The 13,887-nt window shown below is 42.3% G+C and overlaps 1 protein-coding gene across 6 annotated transcripts in view; it reads right to left on the bottom strand.

Annotated features, from left to right (window-relative positions):
• Positions 1 to 13,887, bottom strand: part of RABGAP1L (RAB GTPase activating protein 1 like) — an 812,491-nt gene that overhangs the window by 16,846 nt on the left and 781,758 nt on the right. For 5 of the 6 annotated variants that reach the window (XM_004706718.2, XM_045297897.1, XM_045297898.1 and 2 more), the window contains one exon: positions 3,578 to 3,688. In XM_004706718.2, coding sequence (XP_004706775.1) covers positions 3,578 to 3,688 — 111 coding nt within the window. Of the gene's footprint in view, positions 1 to 3,577; positions 3,689 to 7,114; positions 7,533 to 13,887 lie in introns of those variants that run through there. The other variant, XM_045297899.1, reaches the window with a different exon arrangement.

The raw sequence follows: 13,887 nt of genomic DNA, 5'->3' as shown, positions 1-13,887 counted from the left end.
GATAAGAGTTGTATGAGCCCCTAATAAAATAAAAAAATAAAAAGTGGAATTCCAAAAAAAAGCAGCAGCTACGAGTTTATGCTGAGTTGACCCATGACTCACCAGTCTTTACAGAGTCACAGTGAAGCATCCTCGCACGCGCGCGCTCTCTCTCTCTCTAATAGGCCCGACACCGGCCCCACCACCAGGGGAACCCCACTGTTTCCCAGGAAGCTTCATTCACAGATTCTGCCCAGCCACCACCTGCTAAACCCTGAAGCAGGAGCCACAGTCTGCTCCCTGAATGGACTTCATTCTTCTGTTAAAATGATCTTTGTGCGGTCAGTTTAGCTGAGGTCTAGGAATGCCACACTGGACAGACACTCAAACATTGTCCCTGGACCCAAATCATACACCCTTCGCTGTATTTTGATCAGCAGACTCAGTGGAACGTTGTCATTATTGCGTCTCCTAATCACTTACTGACGTCTGTCAGGCCAGATTGATACTGAAACTGCTAATTGCCACCTAACACATCTGAACGTGATCCTGAGAGAAACGAGCATAGGCTGCTCCTACCTGGTGTAATCACAGATGAATCAACAAGCGGATCAAAAGGTTTTAATGTTGGGGCTTTTCAGAAATGATTTCAGAAAAAACTGGCCAGGCCCATTGTTCAATTCAAAACGAAACCATCAGCCTTCTGTCCCATGTAATTTCCGGTTTAGGCTAGAACTTGCAGTGGTGAGAGGGACCTAGATGTAGCCCTCAGTGAGACACGACGATCTCTGCTCCTTGGGACAGGGGACTGAGCAGGTAGCAAGGGAAATGGAAACAGTGCTATTGTCTCTTTTCTCACTGTGAAGCCCCGTGAAGTGCTGGTTGAGAAGGTGAGAGAGGGCGGGCGGCCTATCAAAGAGCTTCTGGCACAGGGAACAACGGAATTGCCCGGGTGCCCAGAGCTGGAAGCCAGCGCCAGCATGACAAGGGTACGAGAAGACTTATTGTGAAAAATACCTAATTACCTAATTAGTGTGTGTTTGCTTTACATATTGTCTCAAATACAATCTGCTTCAGGGGTGATTACAATGGTTGCCAAACTTTTGCTGCTTTAATTAAGAGACCTGGTTTGGATCAGCTGGGAATGGAGAAGCACTGGGCAAACGGAGAAGGCAGCAAGGCCAAGCTGGTGGTTTTCCTCCCTGGCTTTGCCTGTGTGTGCATGGGGGTGTGGGGGGGTGTGGGTGTGAGGGCAGCTTTTGAAGGGCAAGTAAGCCCTGCTGAGGCAGAAACTGCAAGGGGATATGCATGCACCCCTGTCTCCAGCCCCCATTTAAATAATAAGCTTCAGGTGGTAAGGAGCTGGTGCTAGTCACTTCTTTTAAGAGAGAAAGAGTATGTAAGTGGGGAAAACGGAGGGGGGTGGCGGCAAAGAAAGAAACTAAGAAGTCTTTCCTCTGAGAACTAATTCAGACCCACATGAGTGAGGTACCCAGTTAGCTACTCAATCAGCAGTCATCTCAGGAGCATCACAACATTGCAATCACTTTGACCAGGGCTCCCTTAGCGGTAAATCCAATCATGCTGTTCAATCACGAAAGCCAAACCCACTGCCGTTTAGTCCATGCCCACTCACATCAAGTCTACAGAACAGGAGAGAACTGGCAGTGAATTTCTGAGACTGAGTACTCTGCACGGGAGTACAAAGCCCTGGCTTTCTCCACCTGAGCGAATGGTGGTTTCAAACTGCTGACCTTATGATCACAGCCCAACAAGTAGCTGCTGACAAGTCAATTCTGACTCCCAGCCAGCCCTGCGTGCCAACCTGCTCCACTGGGCTTTCACAGCTGTGGCCTTTCGAAGCAGATCACTAGACCAGCCGTGTGACCTCAGTGGGTGAGTTTGAATCATCAACCTTTTTAGCTAGTAGTCCTGTGCTAGTAGTTCTTTGCGATTGACCAGGGGGATGAAGTTACAATGTGTATTATTACTTAACCAAGGACAGATAAATAAGGTTTCCCCATTCTAAGTGAAAAAACAGAGCATAAAGATGAATATAAAAATTAGATTTAATCTTATTACTCAAAAATATACTTGCTGGTAACTTTGATATATTCCTTTGTAGGTTTTTTCCTATGTGGGTAACATTTCAGCCCTATTCCCTACACAATGGCACTAATATCCTTTGAAATTTAGATGTAATTATATACATATAAACCTCAGGCTTAAAAAATACCATTCTGTCATATTCTTCCCAATGTTTTCAAACGTTTTTCTAAAAAGACATTTTACAGAAGTGCGACCATTGAACCCCTCCTCCCCTACTGTTGGATATATGCATTATTTCCAGTTTGTTTTGCTTTTATAAGTAGTGCTGTAGTAATTATCTTTGTAAGTGTTTCACCACATCTCTGACTTGGGAAAGCTTCTGAAATCAGAGTATACATGTGTCAGTTCCTTCTTTATAAATTTGTTGCTTCATGAAATCACTAGGAAGATTAAGTGAGGTTATGTTTATATATTACTAGCTAGAGTTTTTGGCACATGCTAAGTGCTCAATAAATATTTACTTTTATTTATTGTTATTATTTAAGTTCCTTAAAAGCTTGATGCATACCACTAAATTAATTTCCTAAATGCCATTATCAATTTACACCTCTCTCTAGCTTATTTCACTGCATCCTCACTGAGTCTAATTTTGTTTTCATTTAGCAAGTCATCTTGAGAAAATTAATAATGAACGAAGGATTTAAAATGGCAGAAGCAAATATGAATTAAGGAAATTTGGGAAGCTAATTTGGAACCAAGCATTTATTACAGTGTTTCTGACTTACCATGATCTTGCTGTGCCTTTGAGTCTGTTGACTCAAAGCAATGACCACAGGACAAGCCACTCCCTAGTCTTGCACCAGCCTCTAAGTGTGAACATGCCTGAGATCACTGTTTGGCCATTGTGTCAACCCACCTCCTTCCTCTTTTCACGGTCCTTCATCCAGCATGATGTCCGTTTTCATAAACGGGTCTCTCCTGCTAACATGCCCAAAGGGTGGGAGGCCAAGCCTCCCGACCCTGACTTCTAGGAAGTGTTCTGCCATCAGAGTTAAGTGATACTATGAGGATTCAGACCCAGGTAGTTTGATTCTTAGCCATTAAGCTGCCTGTCAGCTCAACAATACACAAATCTCAATTTATAGACATCACAGAAAATTCTCACATTCACTGTGAGGTTTATCATTAAAACAAAAGGAAGGTGTCTACAATATTAGAGTAGCATCGGTATACCCCCGATGGCTGATGTTCTTGGGTAAAATAAAGGAATACACGACAGAAATTTGGGGGAAGTGAAAAAAAGGATGTCGCACACGTTGCCTGGAATTGACCCAAACCTTTCTCAAAGGCTTGTGCTTTTCACCCTCTGCAATTAGCACACAGTCTCCTGCCCACTTGCCACCCACTCAACCAAGCAGCTCTCTCCATGTCAAATCCAGAGTGAGGCTGGGAGGGCTAGCAGGTAGTCAGTAGTCAGGGTGACGTGGTCCTGGGCCCCGAGGAAAGAGCCACAGTCTCCTTTCCAACCCTGAAGGAATGGAAAACTTACCTGGTCCAAGTCATTGCGCAGAGCGATTTTGCTGGTTACAAGTTCGTGGGCAAGGTCATCATTTTCTTGCTCCAACCTCATGCTGGCCTCCTGTAGCCTCCGATTCTCCCTCTGTGGGTGGGGGGGAGAGCAACAACCGGAGGTGGGCATTAGTGCTGGGCTGTAGCGGCAGAAAGGAGTGGAAGTGGTAGGGAGAAACAAGCAGCAGTGACAACAAGGTGAACTTTCAAAAGTGTCAAAGGAGAAGGCAGAAGTGGCACAGGAAGGCGGGGCTGCTTTCTGGGGAACAACAGTGAGGTAAGCTAGCGGTGCAGATGCGGCACTCAACCCGGTGAACCCTAACAATGGTTCTGAAACTCTCCACACATCATTCATGGCAGGACATGTGCCACAACCAGAATTTCCAGAGACGCTCCCTGGTTCTGTGAGGTTCTCATGAAGACCTAGAACAGACGCAAGCGATTCTTGGTAACATGCAGAGTAGACCCTGAAGGAAACAGTAGGGCACAGTAGGGCTGAGATGGAAGGGAAAACTCTAGACATTCCTTCAACTGCTTTTCCAATACCAGGCCTCAAATTAACTGAATATATTGAAGAGGGCTAAAGCAAGACTCAAGAGCCCTAGATTCATGGCTTTGCTACCAAATGGGATTTTTTCCCATTTTTGTGTAAGAATGCATTTACTTCTGGGAATCCTGATTTTTGTGTTGGGGAAAGCAGTGATCCTTACAATAATGTCTCTAGACCTTTGTCTTTTTTCTTTTTTTTTTTAATCTCAGTGTAAATGATTCTGGGAGGAAAATAAATTTCTGAGCTGACCACACCCCCACCCCACCCCACCCCCGCCCCACCCAGTCATTAACTGCGAAGCAGCAAGGTCTCCTCTGACTCCCATTCTGAACACTGTGCTCCACAGATTTTCAGAATAGCAATTGAGTGTGTTCCATTCCAAAGTACCAGAGGGTTTTCTTTGCCACTGTTAGCAGGGGTCGCAGAGGAGCTGGCAGCAAAGACTTCAGGGTGATGAGACCTTCCTGTTTCTCAGATTTACACTCCTGTTTTCTGTGAGGGTGGCAAAAACTCCGAGCAGCGATGCAAAACCAGGAGACAAAGCTATACCTCAGAAGGCAGTGAATCATAGCAGATGGGGGTGGTGAGGTTAAATTCATTTTCTACAGAACATTCTCATGTTTGTTCTATGAAAAAGAAAATCTAGCTGCTTCTTTTTTAACTTATTTTTTTTAAGGCAATAACAAATGATGAAAGCTGAGAATTGCAGACAGGGAAAGCCAGGCAAAGCCCTGCACTTTGGCTCCATTCTTGCCTTTCCTTTCAGGCCAAGTCGACGGGGCCAGTTGGGGAACGCCAAACAGCTTTTGAAAAAACTAACTTACAAAACAGGCCCAGAATACTTATATTTTAAAACATGTATTACTCGCAGTGTGAAAATACTAGAGGAAATGCTTCTGCTACCTTCAAGAAAAAAAAAATGTATGTCACGGGACAATCCCATTGCTATAACCACGCAGCCAGTCCTGCGGGCGGCTGTTAGCTGCCACGGAGTCGGTCCTCCTAGTGATCCTCCTTGCACTAGAATGGAGCACTGCCCAGGCCTGAGCCATCCCAACAGTCCCTGCTGTGCTTCTGTGGGCTCCCTTTGAGTCATGCCACATCGGCCAATAAAAGTCCTGAATACTTTACTCCATTTAGGTTGTTGGAAGTCAGCTCTTTCTCTGCTTTATTTTGAGTACCTTCCAATTTGTAGCAGCTCATCTTCTGGACTGTTCCAGGCAATGTTCTCCTCCTATCCATACGGTGTTCACTGGCCTCCCCCACACCCCACCTCCGCCCCCGAAATAGACCACCAGGTCCTTCTTTCCCAGTCTGAGTCTCAAAGTTCTGCTAAAACCGGTCCACCAGGGGTGCCTCTGCTGCCATTTGAGATACCAGTGGCATAGCTTCTAGAACCATAAAAGCATGCAAGATACCACACAATACGACAAACTGACAGCAAAGTCATGGTAATTGTGGGCAGTGCTTGTAAAATGCTTCCAAGTTTTCTACTGTGAATATATAACACATTTGTAATGGGGTTAGAAAATTTTTGTTTATTGTTTAAAAACCAGAAAAGAAATTCAAAATCTTGATTCTACTAAAGGTACAAAATGCCCAAACTAGAAATAAAAATTTTTAAGTCCACTCCTGTTAAAAACTCATACTATCCACAAAACCATAGTCCATCTTCTTTTGAGATCTATCTACAATGTAACCCCTCATGCGCACTGCCTCACCAGGAAACTTTCCCCAAGATGTTCCTGAAAAGACAGTGCACATTTTGTAGGAACAAACTGTACTCATCAAACCCTGTCTATTCTCTCGTGTTCCCACAGGAACATGATATGAGTGGAGAATAAAAAAGCTGGGTTCACAGTGAAAATCTATCCATCCAAATTCTGAGGCTGAGGAGTTATCCTTGCATTTTAAGGTTCATTATAATTATTATCTCTATAGAATATCTTACAATAAAATCCTATATAATCTCTTATATAAGATACACTTAAGTCTTACTCCTTCTTTAGGGGAGCAATTTACATACATAAGTATGAAAACATAAAGAAAAAATGTATTGAAAACATTTCCTCATTGGCAGGAAGTACCCAGCATGATTTCAACACAGTAGTTTGCAATGCAAACTGCTTACTCAGGGGAAGGGATTTTTCTCATTTCTTGATACATATCTTCAAGAGAGAGCAAGATAAGACTATTCCTATACCTGCTCTAAGTGTCCCATTTCCACTGAGATTGTGTTTGCACAACTGCAAGGCACAGAAAGCTCTCTCAACCACTGCTGACAACACACGACCGGAGCCCAGTGGTTAGAGCTGCTGCCACCAGTTTTTCAGGTTAGGAGAGATGCTTGAAACGCAGGTAAAAAAACCCTCCAGTTAAAGTCACTATGCTCATGGAAAAGTACTTTGTACAAAGTATCAAAAAAAGTGCACCGAGGTAACCGCTTTACTATTGGCTAGTGATTGTATCATACAAGAGAGCGATGAGCTCAGCCGTAATTCGAACTAGCAATTTCCTGTGAAGATCGCAGATCCCAGGTGCAACTCGAACCGTTCTGAACAAGACTCCAGCTAAGGTGACAGGGTAGGGGAAGCGGGGTAAAGAACTAGAGCAAAACATGACGGTCTGAGGGTGCCTAGAAGAGCCTTGGTGGCAGAGTGGTCATGCATTGGGCTGCTAACCCACAGGTCAGCTGTTTGAAACCACCAGCACTCCTCGGAGAAAGACAAGGCTTTCTACTCCTGCAGGATTTCAGATTTAGTCTCAGAAACCCACAGGTGCAGTTCTACCCTACCCTACAGGGTTGATATGAGTTGGGATTGACTCGATGGTGAGGGTAAGGGTGCCTAAGAAACAAAATAACCTTGGGGACACCCCTATTAATTTTTGCTGTAGCAAGAAGCTTCAGTTCGGTGTCTGCAAAGCAAGCAACACAGTGGGAGTGTCAGACTCCTGCTCGGCACTCACAGACAAGTCAGAAAGCAAGGTGCGGGGCCGAAAATGCAGCATCGTCCTCCAAAGTCTGAACCTGGTGGCACGGTGTCCTCACGAGTTCTCCTGGCTACCAGGCGCTGCAAGCACTAGCGAGGGACCGGGCGTCTGTAAGAACTTGCCCACACCTGCTGAGGATTGCATTAAGTGGCTGGTCTCTCCCAGGCCTTCCTGAGGAGCCAGAATTGATTTCAAATGGACTGACTTAAGGCAAAGAAAGTTTGTATTTCGACTAGAATAGTCGTGGGCAACCTAGCTAGGTTCCTTGTGAAAATCACTGGTGGGAGGGCCCAGCTGAGAGAAGCTTCATTCCCATTAGGCCCTTTCGTCTGGGTCAGCACATGCCCTCACTTGTACAAGTAAGGTGAGCCTATTGACAAAAACGAACATTGCTCCTCTTGTCTTTCTAAGCAGGTCGCAGGAGCCACTGCTAACAGAAAGCCTCCTTCAGCTCGCACTCTTGCGGGCTTTAGAGGAAGGAGCAGGCGGCAGCTGGCCCCCCCATTGGTGCCCCCCGCCCCCCTGCACGGGAGACACAGCCCAGGAAGCTTACAGCTCAGGAAGTTCCCTCAGTAACCTTGGAGAGGAGGATACTGCATTTCCCCCCCTAAAAGAGACAGACGCTGATGTGACAGACACACATAGATTAAAACTTACCTCCTCCAAAGTCACAGACCAACTACTGTTTTCAATCATAGGTACAAAGAATTAAACGGAAACAAGAAAAAAATCCAATGAAACCGCACACCTGCTAACACAATTAGGAAATGGCAAGAACACAACAACAACAACACGTATTAGTGGTGCTTTTGTTATTTTGTCTTTCCTTGGTCGCACACTCCCAAGCTCTCCCTCAGACTGCAGACACTTGATGGGAGAAAAGTGTACTGAAAGGCAACCAGTGGGCAAGTCTCGACTCAAGAAGGCTGATGCTCTAACTCCGCCCTCTCCAAACTGCTACTTGCAGCTCGGATGGCCGATGGAAATGTGGAAGTATTAGCAATTACGGTGCCAGCTGTTGAGACTGTGTTATTAAAGCTGGGTGAGAGGGACTTCCTTATGTGAGAAGGTCAGAGACTTTGCAAAAAAGAGTTCATTTTTAGACAACAGAACGAGAAGGATGGGTAGAGAGATGCAACAGACAAACCCACCCCTGGGCCTGTTTGCGTCTGCCTGGAGGCTGCAGTTTGGGTGAGACGATACAAAAACTGGGGAATCACGCCATTTATGCCAAGATGAGAAACCAGAGAAATATGAACTAGCAATCATATGAAAATACTCTGAGCGTCACAGGAAAAAATGAGGCAGCTCTATAAACCCAAGCTCAATATTTTGGGTGTGTTGTCTGTTGCTACATTGGATTCCTGGCACATCTTTTGAGAGACATTTAAGGGTCAGGAGAAAATGTTTTCCTTAAAGTCTGCAATTCCATTAACAAACAACACCTTAAGAAACATCATGGCACAGATTCCTTTGGGCAGCTCCTTCCAAACCGAATTGATAGTCATCGGGTTCCCAGTTTAAGCTGACAATTATTTGGTATCCAAAGGCAAATGCCTACCGATGACATGTCTGTGGGTCTGCGCTGTCAGAAGATGATGATATGAGAAAGAAAATCAGAACATTTGAAGCCCTGCTTTACGCTTCCTTCCCTATCCCACATCCCATTTTTATCTTTCTGGGGAATTAAAAAAAATTAAAATGTCAAACTGAAAACAAAATCTTGTCAGCAATAACTGGCAGTTGGTAAAGCCAGACTGCATTTTGTTTGGCATTTTAAAAGCAACCTTAGATTATACCCTAGAACAGGAATGGCAAACTTTTTCTGTAAGGGCCAGATAACAAATATTTTAGGCTTTGTGGGCCTTAAGGGTTATGCTGAAACAACTCAGTACAAAAGCAGCCACAGACTTTAAGAAACAAAATGAGTATGTTTGTGTTTCAATAAAACCTTATTTACAAGAACTGGCCATGAACTAGATTTGGCCCACAGGTCAGTTTGCTGATCCTTGTTCTACTTGAGCACACATATCAATCTTTAAAAAGGAAATGGGCTACAGATGATACAAAAACAGATTAAGGTGAGTTTTCTCGGTAACACTAAAAATTGAAGATTTTTGGAAGATTCTGAGCATCATCAATAGGCATACTTAATTAGCACTTCTATCTCCTCTCTGTGTTAAGTATAACTACCGTATATACTTGAGTATAAGCTGACCCAAATATCCACCGAGGCACCTAATTTTACCACAAAAACTGCATAAAAAATGTGCTGAAAAACTCGGCTTAGACTCAAGTATATATGATATGGTAAGTCCATGGACAGGAATGGCAAGAAACCACCTAATCGCTTTTAGCAAATTGTTGGAGAAACCTCAGGAGGGCTTAGATTTACACTGGTCACCGTGCTATAGCATTGAATTCACCAGATCTCCTAACTCAAAAAGAAAGAGTGGACCTCCTTCTGCAGTTTATCACCAAGTTATCATGGGCAGAATCGAAACCATCCTCCTCTATTCATATTCATTATTCATTAAGACGGTATTATTTTTATTATTACAGACACACATATACATATGTATATATATGCATACATGTATGTGTATACATGTATGGAAATATAGGTATATGTTTCCAAAAGCCAACGTTTCTCGATATGGAAAACATAATAAAATCTGTTTATTTTCCTTGGTAGAAAAAGTTTTCTAAGATGGATTCACTTAACTTGATTTCTCTGAATCAGAAAGCGCCTGCGCAGTAAGAACACATAATCTGACATGGCCCCGCTCACTAGACCCCTTCGTGAAGAGATCACTGAAGATACGCGTGCTACAGCAAAGTGGGGCGAAGAAACCAGAGCCCAGTTATTGGAAAGACCGGTGTCTGGGATCTTAAAGGGTTGTCTTCAAACAAGCAGCCATCTCCGTGAGATATCAAGGAAGCCCACATGAAGACACATGCGAGCATGCGTGATCCAGGATTGAAAGTAATAAAGCCCAATCCGAAGGAGGAAATGGTGTCAGAGTTTAAATTGTGAATACCCAGCTTTCAGAAGGCTATGGAAGACAGTGGGAGCCCCAAATCCATTTGCAGGGTCCCCAGATGGATTAAGCCCCCAGTGTGTCCTCTGTGTGTACAGTCTAGGATGTGAATAGCCTTGCGGTCAGACAGAGCCTTGTAAAGCTGATTGTGGCAGATGGAGTTAAGTTAAAATGTAAGACCTTATCTTTTGACCCTTTTGACCCATTGTAAAGTTGCTTCAGTTTTTAATATTTTCTGCTTTCTTTTTTATTAAGGCTTTTCTGTTTGTTTAGTCAGTGTCACTGAGTTTTTTCGATTTGAGTTTTGTATGATATTCTATATATGAAATCCAGACTAGGTAGTTATATAAAGAGAGTAACCGGAGGGGTAATGGCTAGGAACATGGCAGGGGAGGGTGAGAGCAAATAGGGAGCCAACAACGAGTCTGAGAAGAAAATATTCTGAAACTGATTGTGGCAATGATTCCATAAATCTTCCTATTACGACTGAATGATCAAATTGTCTGATATGTGATATAAATGCCAAGAAACGATTTAAAAAAAAATTCATAATCTCCCCCATCCCAGGTAAGTAAATGAACATGACATAAATGTCTTCAATTGTCAAGATTAGAACAAAGACACACACATCAAAAACTGCTCTAAAATATCTCACTAGCTATGTAAGGATGCCAAATAATACAAACAAAATTAAGCTTTACTTCAAATAGTTTGGTTGCATTATTTTTATACTTTAATTTTCAATTGCATACAGGGAAAATCACTCTACAAAACTTGATGTGCACAAGAACTTTGAGTAAATTTAACTGATGGGATATAAATCTTCGTTTGAATTGCATTTTGATTTTTTAAAAATTAAGTCTCACCTCGAGAAAGAAGTTAGAACCGTCTACATTTAATTATACTGAACCTGGATAAAATCCTTCAATTAAAACTCATGTCTCATCTGGTCTGTGTGCCACACTCGAGAGGGTCTAAGCACTTCAGATTCTTTTCTCGGATTTCCCCACTGAGAACAGGTTATGACATAACCTTCAGGATGCTTTGGGAGATTAAGAGAATTTAATTAATTAACTGTGCTCTTTAAGGCTCAATCACTTTTGTGCAAGTAGTTCTTTAATTAAAGAAAGAAAAGTATACCATCGTTCAGAGCCCGGTGAAGATGGTGGTTCTTGAAAGAGATCCATCATCAGAGTGATAGCACTAGTAAATGGATCCCCCAGTGAAAACAGTTCATCTCCTTAAAATAGCACGAAAACAAAAAAGAAGTACTTAATTTCTAACTTGGTAACTGCTGAGGAGAGGCCTGGTTATTAATTTTTTTTAATTGCACCAGAACAGCTACCTACATCCAGGAATGTGTATTTTCTGAGGGCCTGTACCAAAATGAAAATTCACACAGTGAATTTCAATAGACAAATCTTTATCCTGCATTTAGCTTCATCTGAAATTTAAAAAATGGTATGACAAACCCAAAATATTACATCTGGTACAAGTTAAACAGGGCAATGAAAGAGATTTTGACTAAAGAGCCTATAGCCTTTGTCCAGTAAAGCTTTCCTTTCTGTCTCAACACCATGCCTGGGCAACACAGGCAGTGTGCATGTGTATCTGTGTGTGTACTACAAGGCCATCAGACACAAATATCTGCTTTCGAAACAAAACAAAAACGTTCAATTCTACTTTGAACTACTGGTTTAAACATGTACATAATATTGATAATGTTACGTATGGTATTTTGAAACAAAATCATATACGATCTCGTACTGTTTACTACTACATATCTGCTTTAAAACAAAAAAGGTTTCAGTGACCACGGCTAAAGCACTTGGCTGCGACAGCCCAGCAGCCACTCTGCAGGAGAGAAGACCTGGCTATTACATGTGCTGCTTTGACTACAGTTTTGGAAACTCAATGGAGCAGTTCTACCCTTTCACTGAGTCAGAATCAAGTTGACAGCACTCAACAACAATGTACAGTGTACGTGTATATTCTTGCGTGCAGCCCACTATGCCACCAAGACTGCATATAACTTCTTAATAAATGTCACTGAAAATCAACGTACCACAGCTCTATGTCTGCATGGGTGCAAGCAGTCATTGTAGCTGCAGTGTAGACGTGAGGCTTCTGCACAGATTTCTATGGTGAGAATTGGATTCATGAAAGGAAGGTGGTAGACTCAGGGGCCATCCCCTAGAGATACTTTGTATAAAAAAAAAACCCAACTTTTTTTTTAGATATAATCCACATACCATAAAATTCTCCTTTTTAAATTACACAGTGTAATGGTGTTTAGTATATACAAAGTTATACAACCATCACCACTACCTAATTCTCAATTATTTGTGTCACATTGAGGTTTCAAACTTAAGCTCATCCCAACACTTATTTCATGTCTTTCTTTGTGGTTGAGATTTAAATGTTGGAAGCAGGTGAGTACAGCAATATAACCTGAAAAGGTTGATTTCTGCATATATTATAAATATGGATACAAAAATGCAGAAGAATTCATCGCCGCAGTACTAATTATTTAATCCACTTTGGGCTTTCCTGGCGATAGCCCTCTTTGCTGTTCCACTCTATTCTAGAGAAAGCATCAAATTGAAATCTCTGGGTGATATACTAGAGTGTCCCTGTTGATCTTTTAGTTTTGATAAGCGGGTGGCCAACTCAAAACCTATGCTATAACGTGCTCACAGCTAGCACTGAGGTCTCACTCTCCAAAGCCTTAGGTTTAGAAGATGCTAAGACGTAGTCTCTACGATTCCTACATCAATTACAAATCACTACAATTAGCATCTTAAACTACATATTTGTTATCTGAAAGATCAAATCTATTGATAGTTGTGAAATTACAATGTCAACTGCCACCTAAAGTTGTGATTATAATGAATGGATGAAAACCGCTTTTCCAAGTATGTCACCAGTATCAGTGCTTTAACATCATTGGAAGGACAGAGAGATGATGTATAGAGAAGATGATATAGCAATCCAAAAATAATAGCTAAAGTGGACATCTGATATGCACAGACAAAAAAAGGCCTCATGCGCAAATATTCACTTTTAAAACTAAACAAACAAGTTCAACTTTGAACTCCTGATTAAACATCTACATGATATTGATAATGTTATGTTTGGTACTTTTAAACAAAATCATATATGATCTCTGTTTACTTCTACCTATCTGCTTTAAAACAAAAAAGGTTTCAGACACTCTGGCATACTCGGAGCCATACTGATTTCAAATGCCCAGTTTTGGTCTTTCAGTCCCCTCTCTGCTACTTTAATGCATTCTTCATAATGTTGGTGGCAATAAAACTAGAATGATACAAGTGGTAGGACGTCGTTCTAGATTCTCAGTAACATTTTATAATTACTGCCTGCCTTCAAGTCTTTCTAAAGCAGCTGCCTATACGAGTTATGCTAGAATTACTTTTCTTGGGGAGGGAGGTGTTAGAAATTAGCTTCAAAATTTACCCAGGAGGCGGAGAGGAGATGAGCCAATCAGAGTGCAGTGTAGCAACGATGAAATATACAATTTTCCTCTAATTCTTAAATGCTTCCTCCCCCCCACTATCATGATCCCAATTCTACCTTACAAATCCGGCTGGACCAGAGGATGTACACTGGTACAGATAGGAATTGGAAACACGGGCAATCCAGGACAGATGATCCCTTCAGGCCCAGTGATGAGAGTGGTGATACTGG

This window comes from Echinops telfairi, unplaced genomic scaffold (assembly GCF_000313985.2).
Source record: "Echinops telfairi isolate 266 unplaced genomic scaffold, ASM31398v2 ScPeMD7_7424;HRSCAF=8462, whole genome shotgun sequence".
Classification (NCBI taxonomy): Eukaryota; Metazoa; Chordata; class Mammalia; order Afrosoricida; family Tenrecidae; genus Echinops; species Echinops telfairi.
This window is presented reverse-complemented; position numbering and strand designations above follow the sequence as displayed.